The 12729-nt window shown below is 43.2% G+C and overlaps 1 protein-coding gene across 3 annotated transcripts in view; it reads left to right on the top strand.

The window, feature by feature from the left end:
- Nucleotides 1-12729, top strand: part of phf14 (PHD finger protein 14) — a 362139-nt gene that overhangs the window by 28112 nt on the left and 321298 nt on the right. For all 3 annotated transcript variants that reach the window (XM_072509115.1, XM_072509117.1, XM_072509116.1), the window contains exons 2-3: nucleotides 8448-8558; nucleotides 10335-10939. In XM_072509115.1, coding sequence (XP_072365216.1) covers nucleotides 8448-8558; nucleotides 10335-10939 — 716 coding nt within the window. The remainder of the gene's footprint in view (nucleotides 1-8447; nucleotides 8559-10334; nucleotides 10940-12729) is intronic.

Consider the following 12729-nt stretch of genomic DNA (forward strand, 5'->3'; position numbering starts at 1 on the left):
GTCTTTGAAAAATTTTAAAGTAGCGATAGTTTGATTCTTGACTAACAAGGGAGTCAAAGGGTATTGGGGGTAGGTGAGAATGTAACGTTGAGGCCACAATCAGCCATGATCTTATGGAATGACAAGTGCGGGCTTGGGTTAAAATGCCCTCCTCTTAATTTGTATGTATGTTCCAAAGGTTTTTTGTAGCTTTGCTTTTCTCTAAAACTGCTGTAAATTGTAATGGTTTCTACATTAATCCTTCAAAAAATTAATTTAAATAGTCCATTTTTAAACTTGGGTTACGTTTGTTAATGACCTTGAGGATTTTGCATAATTTCCTTCAGATAAACCTTTATTATTGAATCCTTGCTCGGAGGTACTACCAGGCTTGATGGGCTGAATGGCTTCCTGCTCCTATTTCCAATGTTTTTTCTGTTTCTATTACTATATCAAAAGAATTGGCGACAAAAGTAGCACAATTCTAGATGAAAAGACCCTCATGGCATATACCCTAGCATCTTGGGCCGAGACTACTTAAATACGTCAGAGAGAAGACAGCGGAAGCTTTAACCACGGGTTTGACCAGATGTCTCACTTGAGGCTTGTTAAGAAAATTTAAACATATGGGGCTATAAGAGGAAATTAGCAGCTATGGAGCATAAAAACAGAGTAGGCCATTCATGATTACCAGACTGGTATAGCACCAAAGGTGACAGTTGGCATGAAGCTGTATCAAAACTGTAGACCCAGCCAGGCCAGGCCTGTCGGAACATGTTGCGACCACCAGGTTGTGCTTTCCAAAAGATTATGCCAGCTATTTGCTCGACCTCGAGCCTAATTCTGCTTTACCATAACACTAACGGTGATGATGATAAATTAAATTAGCATTCCATTTATTTTCCAGGGGTTCATTTTAGACCATGTGAGTCAATCTGAAGACCACCACTGCATCAAATGGACAAGAGATGTCTTGTAGTTCAAATTTCACCAGTTAATTTTGCAGAGTAGTAGAATTTTTCCAGTTCCAGGAACAATTTGACATGAGACATGTAGTTATGTGCAGAAGGGCATAAACTATAACAGCATTAGGGCTTCATGCTATGAAAGTTCAGCTTCTTGGTGATGTTAAGTGCATCATAATGCATGTGAATGCCGATCAAAAATATTTTCCAAACATGTGGAAAGGTTTTGAACTGGCAGTTATACTAAAACAAATAGGCCTCATGTAGTCTCTCTTTTTAAAAAAAACTATATCTGTCACCTCCCATACAAATACTCAGTTGCCTAGCAGCTCCAGCACCTTTTTCTGAAAAGCTGATGGTCCAAAGTCTTGGGTGTGTGGTGGATGGGCTGGGGTGAGTTCCTTTCTCTGTGGCATTCTTTTGCCTGATCCTGAGGAGGCAGTTGAAAAGTGTGATGTAATTTGTTTGTCATTAGAACTAGGGCGTTATTGTAGGCCCTGGATTGAATCAATGATATCAGAGTTTTTGGATTTTCTGTACATATGAAGATGGAAAGTAAGGAATATTTGTAGGTTGAGAGAGAATGCCTGAAGGGTTTTGTGCTTCCTTGTGGAGATTTCAAGGGGGAAAAGACAGGGTTTTGAATTCTAGGAATTTAAAGGTATGGGCAGTGGTATACTCTAGGAAATATTAAATGTTGATCCTTTTACCTTGGCTGACTTGATAAGTAATTAAACTTATTTCAACATGGATTAGCCAAGTAAAGTGTTCAGGAAGTGATCTCCTTTCACTGGCTCTACTGGTTTTCTCCCTTTTGCTTAAAAATAATTCGGTTTGGGCAGCACGGTGGCGCAGTGGTTAGCATTGCTGCCTCACGGCGCCGAGGTCCCAGGTTCGATCCTGGCTCTGGGTCACTGTGGAGTTTGCACATTCTCCCCGTGTTTGCATGAGTTTCGCCCCCACAACTCAAAGATGTGCAGGATAGGTGGATTGGCCACGCTAAAATTGCCCCTTAATTGAAGAAATGAATTCTAAATGTATTCTAAATTTAAAACAAAAAAAAGAATAATTCAGTTTGCCTGTTCCTAATCCCTGCTTTAGAAGCTAAACTGAAGGCTAAATGAGCTTGGAATCTTTCTGTTCCTATAAACTGGCTTCCAGCAGATTGGAATGCTCACAGTTTGCAAATAGTAAAAATTAATGCTCTGAAACGTTCTGCTGTTTACACCACTTTAATACTGTAATAGAATGAGACTTCTCTCTGATTCTATGACAGATTCCCAAAGTCGAGCTGGGAATCTTGGAGCCGTATAAAATTTTCAATAAATAATATATTGCAGGGGTCCATTCAACCCATTGTGTTGTAACAGGATTATATAGGGTAGATGTTCCTGAGAGTGGTGAAACTGTAGAATCCGATACCACAGAAAACTGTTGAGGCCAAAACATGCTATGTTTTCAAGAAGTAGTTTGATATAGCACTTGGGGCTGAAGGGATCAAAGGATATGGGGGGAAATCAGGAACAGGCTATAAGTTTGATGATCAGCTATGGTCATAATAAATGGCACAGCAGGTTTGAAGGGCCGAATGACCTATTTTAGATTTTTCTGTGAATGCTCTTTGGCAGAACTATCGAAATAATCCCACACCTTGCTATTTCCTCATAGTCCTGTAATTATTTTCCCTTCAAGTATTTAATTTTCTTTTGAAAGTAACTAATGGATTTGTTTCTACCATCTATTCGTGCAGTGCATTCCAGATCACCACAACTTGCTTTGTCAAAATAAAAGGCTTCTTCATGTCATTTCTGGTACTTTGTCAATCACTTTCAATCTGTGTCCTTTTTGCTGCTGAATTAAAAACATGAATGATTTTCAACACTGCCATCAAACCTTCTCTTAGCCTTTTCTACTGTAATGAGAGCAACCTCAGTTTTTCTGGTCTCTGTGTAACTGAAGTTCCTCATCCTTGGTACCATCCTTGTGTGTCTCCTCTTCATTATGTCCAAAGCTCCTAAAGTGTGGTGTCCAGAATTAAACACTATATTCGAGCCGAGGCCTAACCAGTATTTTGTAAAGAATTGGCATAACTTAATTTCTTTTGTACTCGATTCAGTTGTGGTGGTGGGTGATTTTAACTTCCCCTCTATTGACTGGGACTCACTTAATGTTAAGAGGTTTGGATGGGGCAGAATTTGTAAGGAGCATCCAGGAGGGTTTCTTGAAGCAATATGTAAACAGTCCAACGAGGGAAGGGTCGTACTGGATCTGGTATTGTGAAATGGGCCCAGCCAGGTGATTGAAGTTTCAGTAGGGGAGCATTTCGGGTACAGCGACCATGATTCCCTAAGTTTTAAGGTACCCGTGGATAAGGATAATAGTAGCCTTTGGCTGAAGGTGCTAAATTGGAGAAAGGCCAATTACAAAAATATTAGGCAGGAACTGAAGAATTTAGATTGGGGGCGGCGGTTTGATGGTAAATCAACGTCTGACATGTGGGAATCTTTCAAACATCAGTTGATTATAATTCAGGACTGGCATGCTTCGGTGAGGATGAAGGATAAGTATGACAAGTTTTGGAAACCTTGGATATTGAGGGATATTGTGAGCCTTGTCAAAAAGAAAAAAGAAGTATTCGTAAGGTCTAGAAACCTGAGAACAGACGAGGCCCTTGAACAACATAAAGAAAGTAGGAAGGAACTTAAGCAAGACTAAAAGGGGTCATGACAAACAGGGTTAAAGCGAATCCAAGACATTTTATACGTATATAAAAAGCAATAGGGTAGCCAGGGAAAGGATTGGCCCACTCCAGGACAGAGGAGGGAATCTATGCGTGGAGCCAGAGGAAATTGGAGAGGGACTAAACGAGTACTTTCCATCAGTATTCACCAAAGAGAGGGACTTGGTGGATTATGAGTCTACGGAAGGGTATGTGAAGAGTCTGGTTCGTGTCGCTATCAAAATGGAGGTGGTGTTGGGAGTCTTAAAAAACATGAAGGTAGAAAGGTCCTCCGGGTCTAATGGATCTACTCCAGACTACTGAGGGTGGCAAGGGAAGAAATTGCTGGGTCGTAACAGAAATCTTTGTATCCTCATTGGCTACAGATGAGGTCCCAGAGAACTGAAGAATAGCTAATGTTCTTTTGTTTAAGAAGGGTAGCAGGGATAATCCAGGAAATGATAGGCTGGTGAGCCTTTCGTCAGTGGTAGGGAAATTATTGGAGAAGATTCTTAACGACAGGATTTACTCACATTTGGAAACAAATGGACTTATAAGTGATAAGCAGCATAGTTTTGTGAAAGGGTGGTAGTGTCTCGCTATCTTGATTGATTTTTTTGAGGAAGTGACTAAGATGATTGAAGAAAGGGCAATGGGTGTGCTCTACACGGACTTCAGTAAGGCCTTTGACAAGGTCCCTCATGGCAGACTGGTACAAAAGATGAAGTCACAAGGGATCAGAGATGAGCTGGCAAGATGGATACAGAACTGGCCTGGTCACAGAACACCGAGGGTACCGGTGAAGGATGCTTTTCAGAAAGGAAGGCTGTGACTAGCCTTTGTTGTTCATTGTATATATAAGTGATTTGGAGGAAAATGTAGCTTGTCTGATTAGTAAGTTTGTGAAAGATTGGTGGAATTACAGATCGTGAAGAGGATTGTCAGAGGATACAGCAGGATTATAGATCGGTTGGAGTGGAGAAATGGCAGATGGAGTTTAATCAGGACAAATGTGAGGTAATGCATTTTGGAAGGTCTAATACAGGTGGGAATTATCAAGTAAATGGAAGAACCCTTGGGCGTATTGACAGGCAGAGAGATCTGGGCATACAGGTTCTCAGATCACAAAGTGGCAACACCAGTGGATAAGGTAGTCAAAAAGGCATACGGCATGCTTGCCTCATTGGTCGGGGCATTGAGTATAAAAATTGGCAAGTCATGCTGCAGCTGTACAGAACCTTAGTTAGGCCACATTTGGAATATTGCGTACAATTCTGGTCGCCGCACTACCAGAAGGATGTGAATGCTTTGGAGAGGGTACAGGAGAGGTTTACCAGGATGTTACCGGGTCTGGAGGGTATTCGCTATGAGGAGAGGTTGGATAAACTCGAATTGTTTTCACTGGAAGGATGGAGGTTGAGAGGCGATCTGACAGAAGTTTACAAAATTAAGTGGCATGGTCAGAGTGAATAGTCAAATAGGCAGCATGGTGGCGCAGTGGTTAGCATTGCTGCCTTACGGCGCTGAGGACCCAGGTTCAATCCTGGCCCTGGGTCATTGTCCATGTGGAGTTTGCAGATTCTCCCCGTGTCTGTGGGTCTCACCCCCATTACCCAAAAAGATGTGCAGGGTAGGTGCCACGCTAAATTGTCCCTTAATTGGAAAAAATTGGATACTCTAAATTCTTTTTAAAAAGTGTGGATAATCAGACTCCTTTCCCAGGGTGCAAAAGTCAATTACTAGGGGATATAGGTTTGAGGTGTGAGGGGGAAAGTATAGAGGAAATGTGAAGTTTATTTTTTCAAGAGGGTGGTGAGTGCCTGGAACGCGCTGCCCCGGGTAGCTGGTGGAAGCAGATACGATATTGACTTTTAAGAGGCATTTTGACAAATACATGAATAGGATGGGAAGAGAGGAACGCGGACCCTGGAAGTGTAGAAGGTTTTAGTTTAGACAGGCATCATGATCAGTGCAGACTTGGCTGTTCCTGTGCTGTACTGTTCTTTGGTTCTTGCCGAAATCAAGGAGCAATATGCATTTTAACAGCCGTCTCAACTTTCCTGCCATCTTCAAAGATTTAAATCTTTTTCTTCTTGAAACCTGTTTAAAATTGTACCATTCAGTTCATATTGTCTTTTATCACTCTTCTCTTCAAAATGTATCACTTCACATTTCTCTGTGCTAAATTTCATCTGCCTATTAAATCAGTGTGTCTGTATCCTCTTGAAGTCTGTAACTGTCCCCCTAATTGTTGACCACCTTTGAATTTACTACATTTCCTAGTTTCACGCTATTTGCAGACTTTGAAATTATGCCCTCCATAGCCAAGTCCAGGTCATAAATATATAGCAAAAGGAGGCCTGGACCCATTGCTAACTACTTGGGGAACACTTCTGTATACCTTCCTCCAGGCTTAAAAACCACCATTGAACGGTATTCACTGCCTTCTGTCACTTAGCCAATTTTGAATTCATGCTGCTACTGTGCTTTAATCCCACGGGTTTTAATTTTGCCCAGAAGTCTGTGTGGCAATAGATCTTTTGAAAGTCCAGATACCCCAAACTGAGCATCGCTGAGCAGGTTATTGCTAAATAAGTGCCGCTTGATTGGGCTGTTGATGACCCCTTTCATTACTTTGCTGATGATTGAGAGTAGACGGATGGGGCGGTAATTGGCTGTTGGATTTGTCCTACTTTTTGCGTACAGGATATACTTGGGCAATCTTCCACATTGCCGGGTAAATGCCAGTGTTGTAGCTGGACTAGAGCAGCTTGGCCAAGGGCATGGCAAGTTTGGAGCACAAGTCTTCAGTATTATTGCAGGAATATTGTCAAGGCCCATAGCCGTTGTAGTATCCAGTGCCTTGAGCCGTTTCTAGATATGTGGAGTGAATCATATTGGCTGAAAACTGACATCTGTGATGTTGGGGACCTCTGGAGGAGATGGATCATCCACTTGGCACTTCTGGCTGAAGATTATTGCAAATGATTCAGCCTTGTCTTTTGCATAGATGTGCTGGGCTCCACCATCATTGAGGATAGGGATATTTGTGGAGCCTCCTCCAATGAGTTGTTTAATTCTCCACTACCATTCATGACTGGATGTGGCAGGACTGCAGAGCTTAGATCTGATTAGTTCGTTGTGGGATCGCTTAGCTCCGTCTTATCACTTACTTCTTATGTTGTTTGGCATGCAAATCGTCCTGTGTTGTAGCTTCACTAGGTTGACACCACATTTTTTGGTAGTCCTGGTGCTGCTCCTGGCATGCCCTCCTGCCTTCTTCAATGAACCAGGGTTGATCTCCTGTCTTGGTGGTAATGGTAGTGTGGGGGATATGCCAGGCCATGAAGTTACAGATTATGGCTGAGCACAATTCTGCTGCTGTTGATAATAGAATTTACAGTGCAGAATGAGGCCATTCAGCCCATCGAGTCTGCACCGGCCCTTGGAAAGAGCACCCTACCTAAGCCCATACCTCCACCCTAACACCACACCTCCACCCTATCCTCGTAACCCAATAACCCCACCCAACACTAAGGGCAATTTTGGACACTAAGGGCAATTTAGCGTAGCCAATCCACCTAACCTGCACATCTTTGGACTGGGAGGAAACTGGAAAACCCGAAGGAAACCCATGCAGTCACTGCGAGAAAGTGCAGACTCTGCACAGACAGTGACCCAAGCCGGGAATTGAACCTGGGACCCTGGAGCTGTGAAGCAACTGTGTTAACCATTGTGCTACCGTGCTGCCCCCTAATGGCCCACAGAGCCTCATAGTTGCCTATTTTTTTAGTTCAGAATCTATCCCATTTCGTATGATGGTAGTACTATACAACACGATGGACAGTATCCTCAGTGTGAACATAGGAATTCATCTCCATAAGGGCTGTGCGGTGGTCACTCCTGCCGATGCATCTGCAGCAGGCACGTTGGTGCGGATGAAATCTATAATGTTTTTCCCTCACCACCAGTTGCAGACCCAGTTATGTCCTTTAGGACTCTGCCAACTCGATCAGTAGTACCAAGCCACTCTTGGTGATGGACATTGAAGTCCCCTATCCAGAATACAGACTGTGCCCTTGACACCCTCAGTGCTTCCACCACATGGTGTTCAACATGGAGGAGTACTGCTTCATCAGTTGATGGTAAATTGTACGCGCTAATCAGCAGAAGGTGTCTGGGATGTTATCTGTAAGGTATGACTATGTCAGGCTGCTGCTTGACTGGTTTGTGAGACTGCTCTCCCAATTTTGGCACAGACACCCAGATGTTAGTAAGGAGGACTTTGCAGGGCCAACAGGATTGGGTTTGCTGTTGTCGATTCCAGTGCCTAGGTCTGTCCGGTTTCTTGCTTTTTCATTGACTTTGTAGAGGTTTGCTACAACTGAGTGGCTTGCTTAGGCCATTTCTGAGGGCATTTAAGAGTGGATCTAGAAGGCCAGGTAAGGATGACAGATTCTCTTCCCTATCGGACATAGTGTACCAGCTGGGGTTCGACAATTTTCAATGGTTTTATGTGGTGATCATTAGACTTTTAATTCTAGATATTTATTGGATTCAATTTCAGGCCTCATAGTTTGCTAATATTGGTATAATGCAAGTGGATTAAGCTGTGTTTAGTTGATCAGACTGATGAGGGGAGAAGGGAAAATAAAATGTACATTGTTTTGAGTTGAAGAAATTTAAGAAAAGTTTAGGTATTAGTTATTTTGGTTAACTCTAGGAATTGGGGGCATCTGTAGATGTTGTATTTACTGAATAGATCTTGATCTCAATTTCCATAGTTGAGCGTGGTCCAAAGAAGAGACAGGTGAAGACACTAGCAACATCCCTCTTGGAAGCATTAGATTATGACAGCTCAGATGACAGTGATTTTGAAGTGGGAGATGCTTCGGGTAAGTACTGTTCATAAGCGTTTATTTTGTGGAATTTGTTTTGACCTGCACTGTGAAGCATTTATTTTCCCTCCTGAAAGTGTGGACTTTCCTTATTGAGGCATTGTTTCATTGATGGTGTTGTGCATTTCATGAATATCTCATCATGTCTATGTAAACCCAGGATGATGCATGTTCGCAATCTATTTTATTGTGCACCAATGCTGAACTTGCTTGTGTCTTGTCACAAGTTCACATACAAAGCTGCTTCCAACAATAATATAATATAATAATTGCTTATTGTCACAAGTAGGCTTCAATGAAGTTACTGTGAATAGCCCCTAGTCGCCACATTCCGGTGCCTGTTCGGGGAGGCCGGTATGGGAATTGAACCCGCGTTGCTGGCCTTGTTCTGCATTACTAGCCAGCTGTTTAACTCACTGTGCTAAACCAGATAGCAGTAAATGTAAATTTTGCCACAGTGCCAGAGGACCATGGGCTACTCTCCCCTTTGAGAGCTGACTGGTGGTGATTTAGCCTGAGGGTCACTACTTCTCAGACTTTGATGGAATCAAAGTATACCTTTGAATGTTTATAATGACAGTAAATGAACTTGGAGAGTTGCAAGCGTGTTTCCAATGGTCACAGGACCACAATACACGGACACTAAATTAATCTCTTTGTTACCGTTTAAAAATAAGAGGTCATCGATTTAAAACAGAGCTGAGGGGAATTTGTTTTCCCATAGTGTCGTGCGTCTTTGGAAGTCTTCCTTAAAAGGTGGTGGAAGCAGTGGCTTTGAAAAATTTAAGGCAAAAGTAGATGGATTCTTGATAAGCAAGGGGGTAGGTGGGAATATGGACTAGAGGTTACAATTGGATCAGCCATGATCTCATTCATGGCTCGAGGCCAATTGGCTTACTATTCCTAATTTGTAAATTTATGTGTCTTAAAACATTTGTTTGAAATTGTAGATTGTAATGCAAGGTCTTCCTTTCCAAAAGTTTCAATTGTAAACTGAACTATAGTATGCTATTAAGAGCTATAATTTTCTCTTTGAACTATATAAATTTATGCGGCATGGTAGCACAGTGGTTAGCATTGTTGCTTCACAGCGCCAGGGACCTGGGTACAATGCCCGCTTGGGTCACTGTCTGTGCGGAGCCTACACGTTCTTTCCGTATCTGTGTGGGTTCCTCCGAGTACTCCAGTTTCCTCCCGCAAGTCCCGAAAGATGTGCTTGTTAGGTGATTTGGACATTCTGAATTCCCTGTCAGTGTACCCGAACAGGTGCCGTAGTGTGGCGACTTGGGGATTTTCACAGTAACTTCATTGCAGTGATAATGTAAGCCTACTCGTGACACTAATAAAGATTATTATTAAGATGATGCTCACTGCTATATTACATTATCCCATTTCATCACCATGGAGCATTGATCAAATTAAATACTTTAAGAACAAACCATAGCTAACACTCCTGTGATCAATGGAGCATGATAACTTTGCACTGCTAAGTGTATACATTCACTTCAGAATCAACCTCTTCATTAGATCTCTGTTCTTGTGATGATTGCTAACCCTTCCAGAGGGTTTTAATAAAATCCCCACTGGTGGACCATCTTACGCTGGCACCAAACTAGATTGTGCTGCTTGTTAAATTTGGAAAATTCAGATCAAACAGACATGAGACTCAAAATGTATCAGATAAAGGCTTTTTAATGTAACATTTGTAAATTATATGTTAATCATTTTGGTCAGTTAAAAATACTTTAAAAGTTAATATTACTTTTGTAACAGATTCTGATGGGAGCGGCGAGAGTGCTGGTAAGGACAGTGAAGAAGGTTCAGAGAGTGAGGGAGGACAAAATGGCAGTGACGAGGACTCCGAAAAGGATAAAAAAGGTACTTCTGATGGAAAGATGGAAGTTGAATGCAAGGACGGTCAGCCAGAAGAACCTGATCTGGGCACTAAGGAAGAAACTGAAAACAAAACCAGTAAGAAGAAAACGAAAGAAATGGTGGGTGATGCTGAGCCAGATGAATCAAACGATGGACAGAAGAAATGGAATTTGCGTAAAAAGAGAACAATGCTGGATATGATATCGGTGGAAGAGTTGAATGGTTTTGATGATTATGATAGTGAAGATGATAATGACTGGCGACCTTGTAGTGGAAAGAAGAAAGGAAAAGGCGTAAGTAACGATGATGGTGATGAAGGTGGTGGTGAGGATGATGATATCAGTGACAGTGAAGATGGAAATCCTGATGATGAGGAAGACAGCAGCAGCGCCAGTGAAGAAGATAAGAGAATTCAAAGAAAAAACAGACCTTCCAGTCAAAAAACTGCCAAGACAGAAGGCACATGTGATGGCTTTATTCTGACACAGAATACTAATTATGAGGTACTGTCATTAATCAGTTATATTCAACCATATCATACAGAACTGTTTCCTATTAAAAATGCTACATGCAAAATGCTTTTATGTTAGAAAAAATTACATGATTAGAAGTTTTGAAACTGAAAAGCTGAATAGCACAATTGTCTGGTCCGCAACAGTGCCACTATTTTCAAGGCACATATCTCTTGTGAAGTAGCTGTTAATATAATAGGAATACATCAGATTTTGCTGCAAATTTTCCAGACATATTTTACTCTTCAAGTTGTGACTTCTATTTTTACAATTAAGGTGGATATTAAAGGCAGCACAGTGGTTAGCACTGCTGCTTCACAGCATCAGGAACCCGGGTTCAATTCTGGCCTTGGGTGACTGTCTGTGTGGAGTTTACACTTTCTTCCTGTGTCTGCGTGGGTTTCCTCCGGGTGCTCCGTTTCTTCCCATAGTCCAAAGATGTGCATATTAGGTGGATTGGTCTTGCTGATTTGCTCCGTCGTGTCCAAAGATGTGCCAGGCTAATGAAATTATGGGGATAGAGTGGAGAGTGGGTGTAGGTATGGTGCTCTCTCACAGATTCAGTGCAGACTCGATGGGCCAAATGGTCTGCTGCACTAGGAATCCCATGGTTCTAAGAACTCAGTTTAAAATGAATGATTTTAACAGCTTTTGATCCTTGTTTTGCTGCAATGAATAGGAAACTAAAGTTCTTATCCTTTTTCTACTTTTAGATGTCTTTTGTAGGGTAGAACTATTGAACACCTGGGGCGCGATTCTCCGCTCCCGTGCCGGTTGGGAGAATCGCTTGGGTCGCCAAATTTTCCTGCGACGCCGGTCCGACGCCTCCCGCGTTTCTCCAAAGCGGTGAGAATGGCCCCGTCGAGTTCCGCGCGGCGCAGGCCGGAGAATCGCCCGAGACACCCAAAATGGCGATTCTCTGGCACCCCTGCTATTTTCAGGCCCGGATGGGCCGAGCGGCCAGCCCAAAACGGCGGGTTCCCCCCGGCGGCGTCCACACCTGGTGGCTGCCGGCGGGATCAGCGCAGGAACGCTGGGGGAGGGCGGGGGGGGAACCTGCAGGGAGGGGGGGATCCTGCACAGGTGGGGGGGGCCTCAAATGGGGTGTGGCCCGCGATCGGTGCCCACCGATCGTCGGGCCGTCCTCTCTGAAGGAGGACCTCCTTTCTTCCGCAGCCCCGCAAGATCCGTCTGACATCTTCTTGCGGGGCGGACTCGGAGAGGACGGCAACCACACATGCGCGGGTGACGCCAGTTATGCGGCGCCGGCCGCGTCATGTATGCGGCGCCAAGGCCTGGCGCGTGTAAATGACGCGGCGCCGCTCCTAGCCCATTATCGGGCCCTGAATCGGGATAGGGGCTGTTTCGATCCGTCGTGAACTTCGACGGCGTTCACGGCGGCGCGAACACTCTGCCTCCATTTCGGAGAATCCCGCCCCTTATGTTTTGTAGATTGCTGTTTTATACTTAAATGTATTTTTTTCAAAAGTCCCGAATTAGAATGTAGTGAGCTCCTTCCCACAGCCTGATTGCAGTTGTAGCTAAATCCTTTGCAGGTGGAAAGTTTAAATTTAAAAGTGGTAACCCAAGATCACTTTTATGTACTAACTAAAGGATGACAGAGGCAAAGTCAGGCCATCTAACGCGGGAGAAAATAAATGGGTGTTGAATTTGTTTAAAATACAATTTATTACTTCGAATTGCATAGAATTTGCAGGCCATTGGGCTGACCCGTCCATGTCAGTTCATGTGCTCCACACATTTCCCCCCATCTTGTGTCA

The sequence above is a fragment of the Scyliorhinus torazame genome, chromosome 6, assembly GCF_047496885.1.
Source record: "Scyliorhinus torazame isolate Kashiwa2021f chromosome 6, sScyTor2.1, whole genome shotgun sequence".
NCBI classification, from domain to species: domain Eukaryota; kingdom Metazoa; phylum Chordata; class Chondrichthyes; order Carcharhiniformes; family Scyliorhinidae; genus Scyliorhinus; species Scyliorhinus torazame.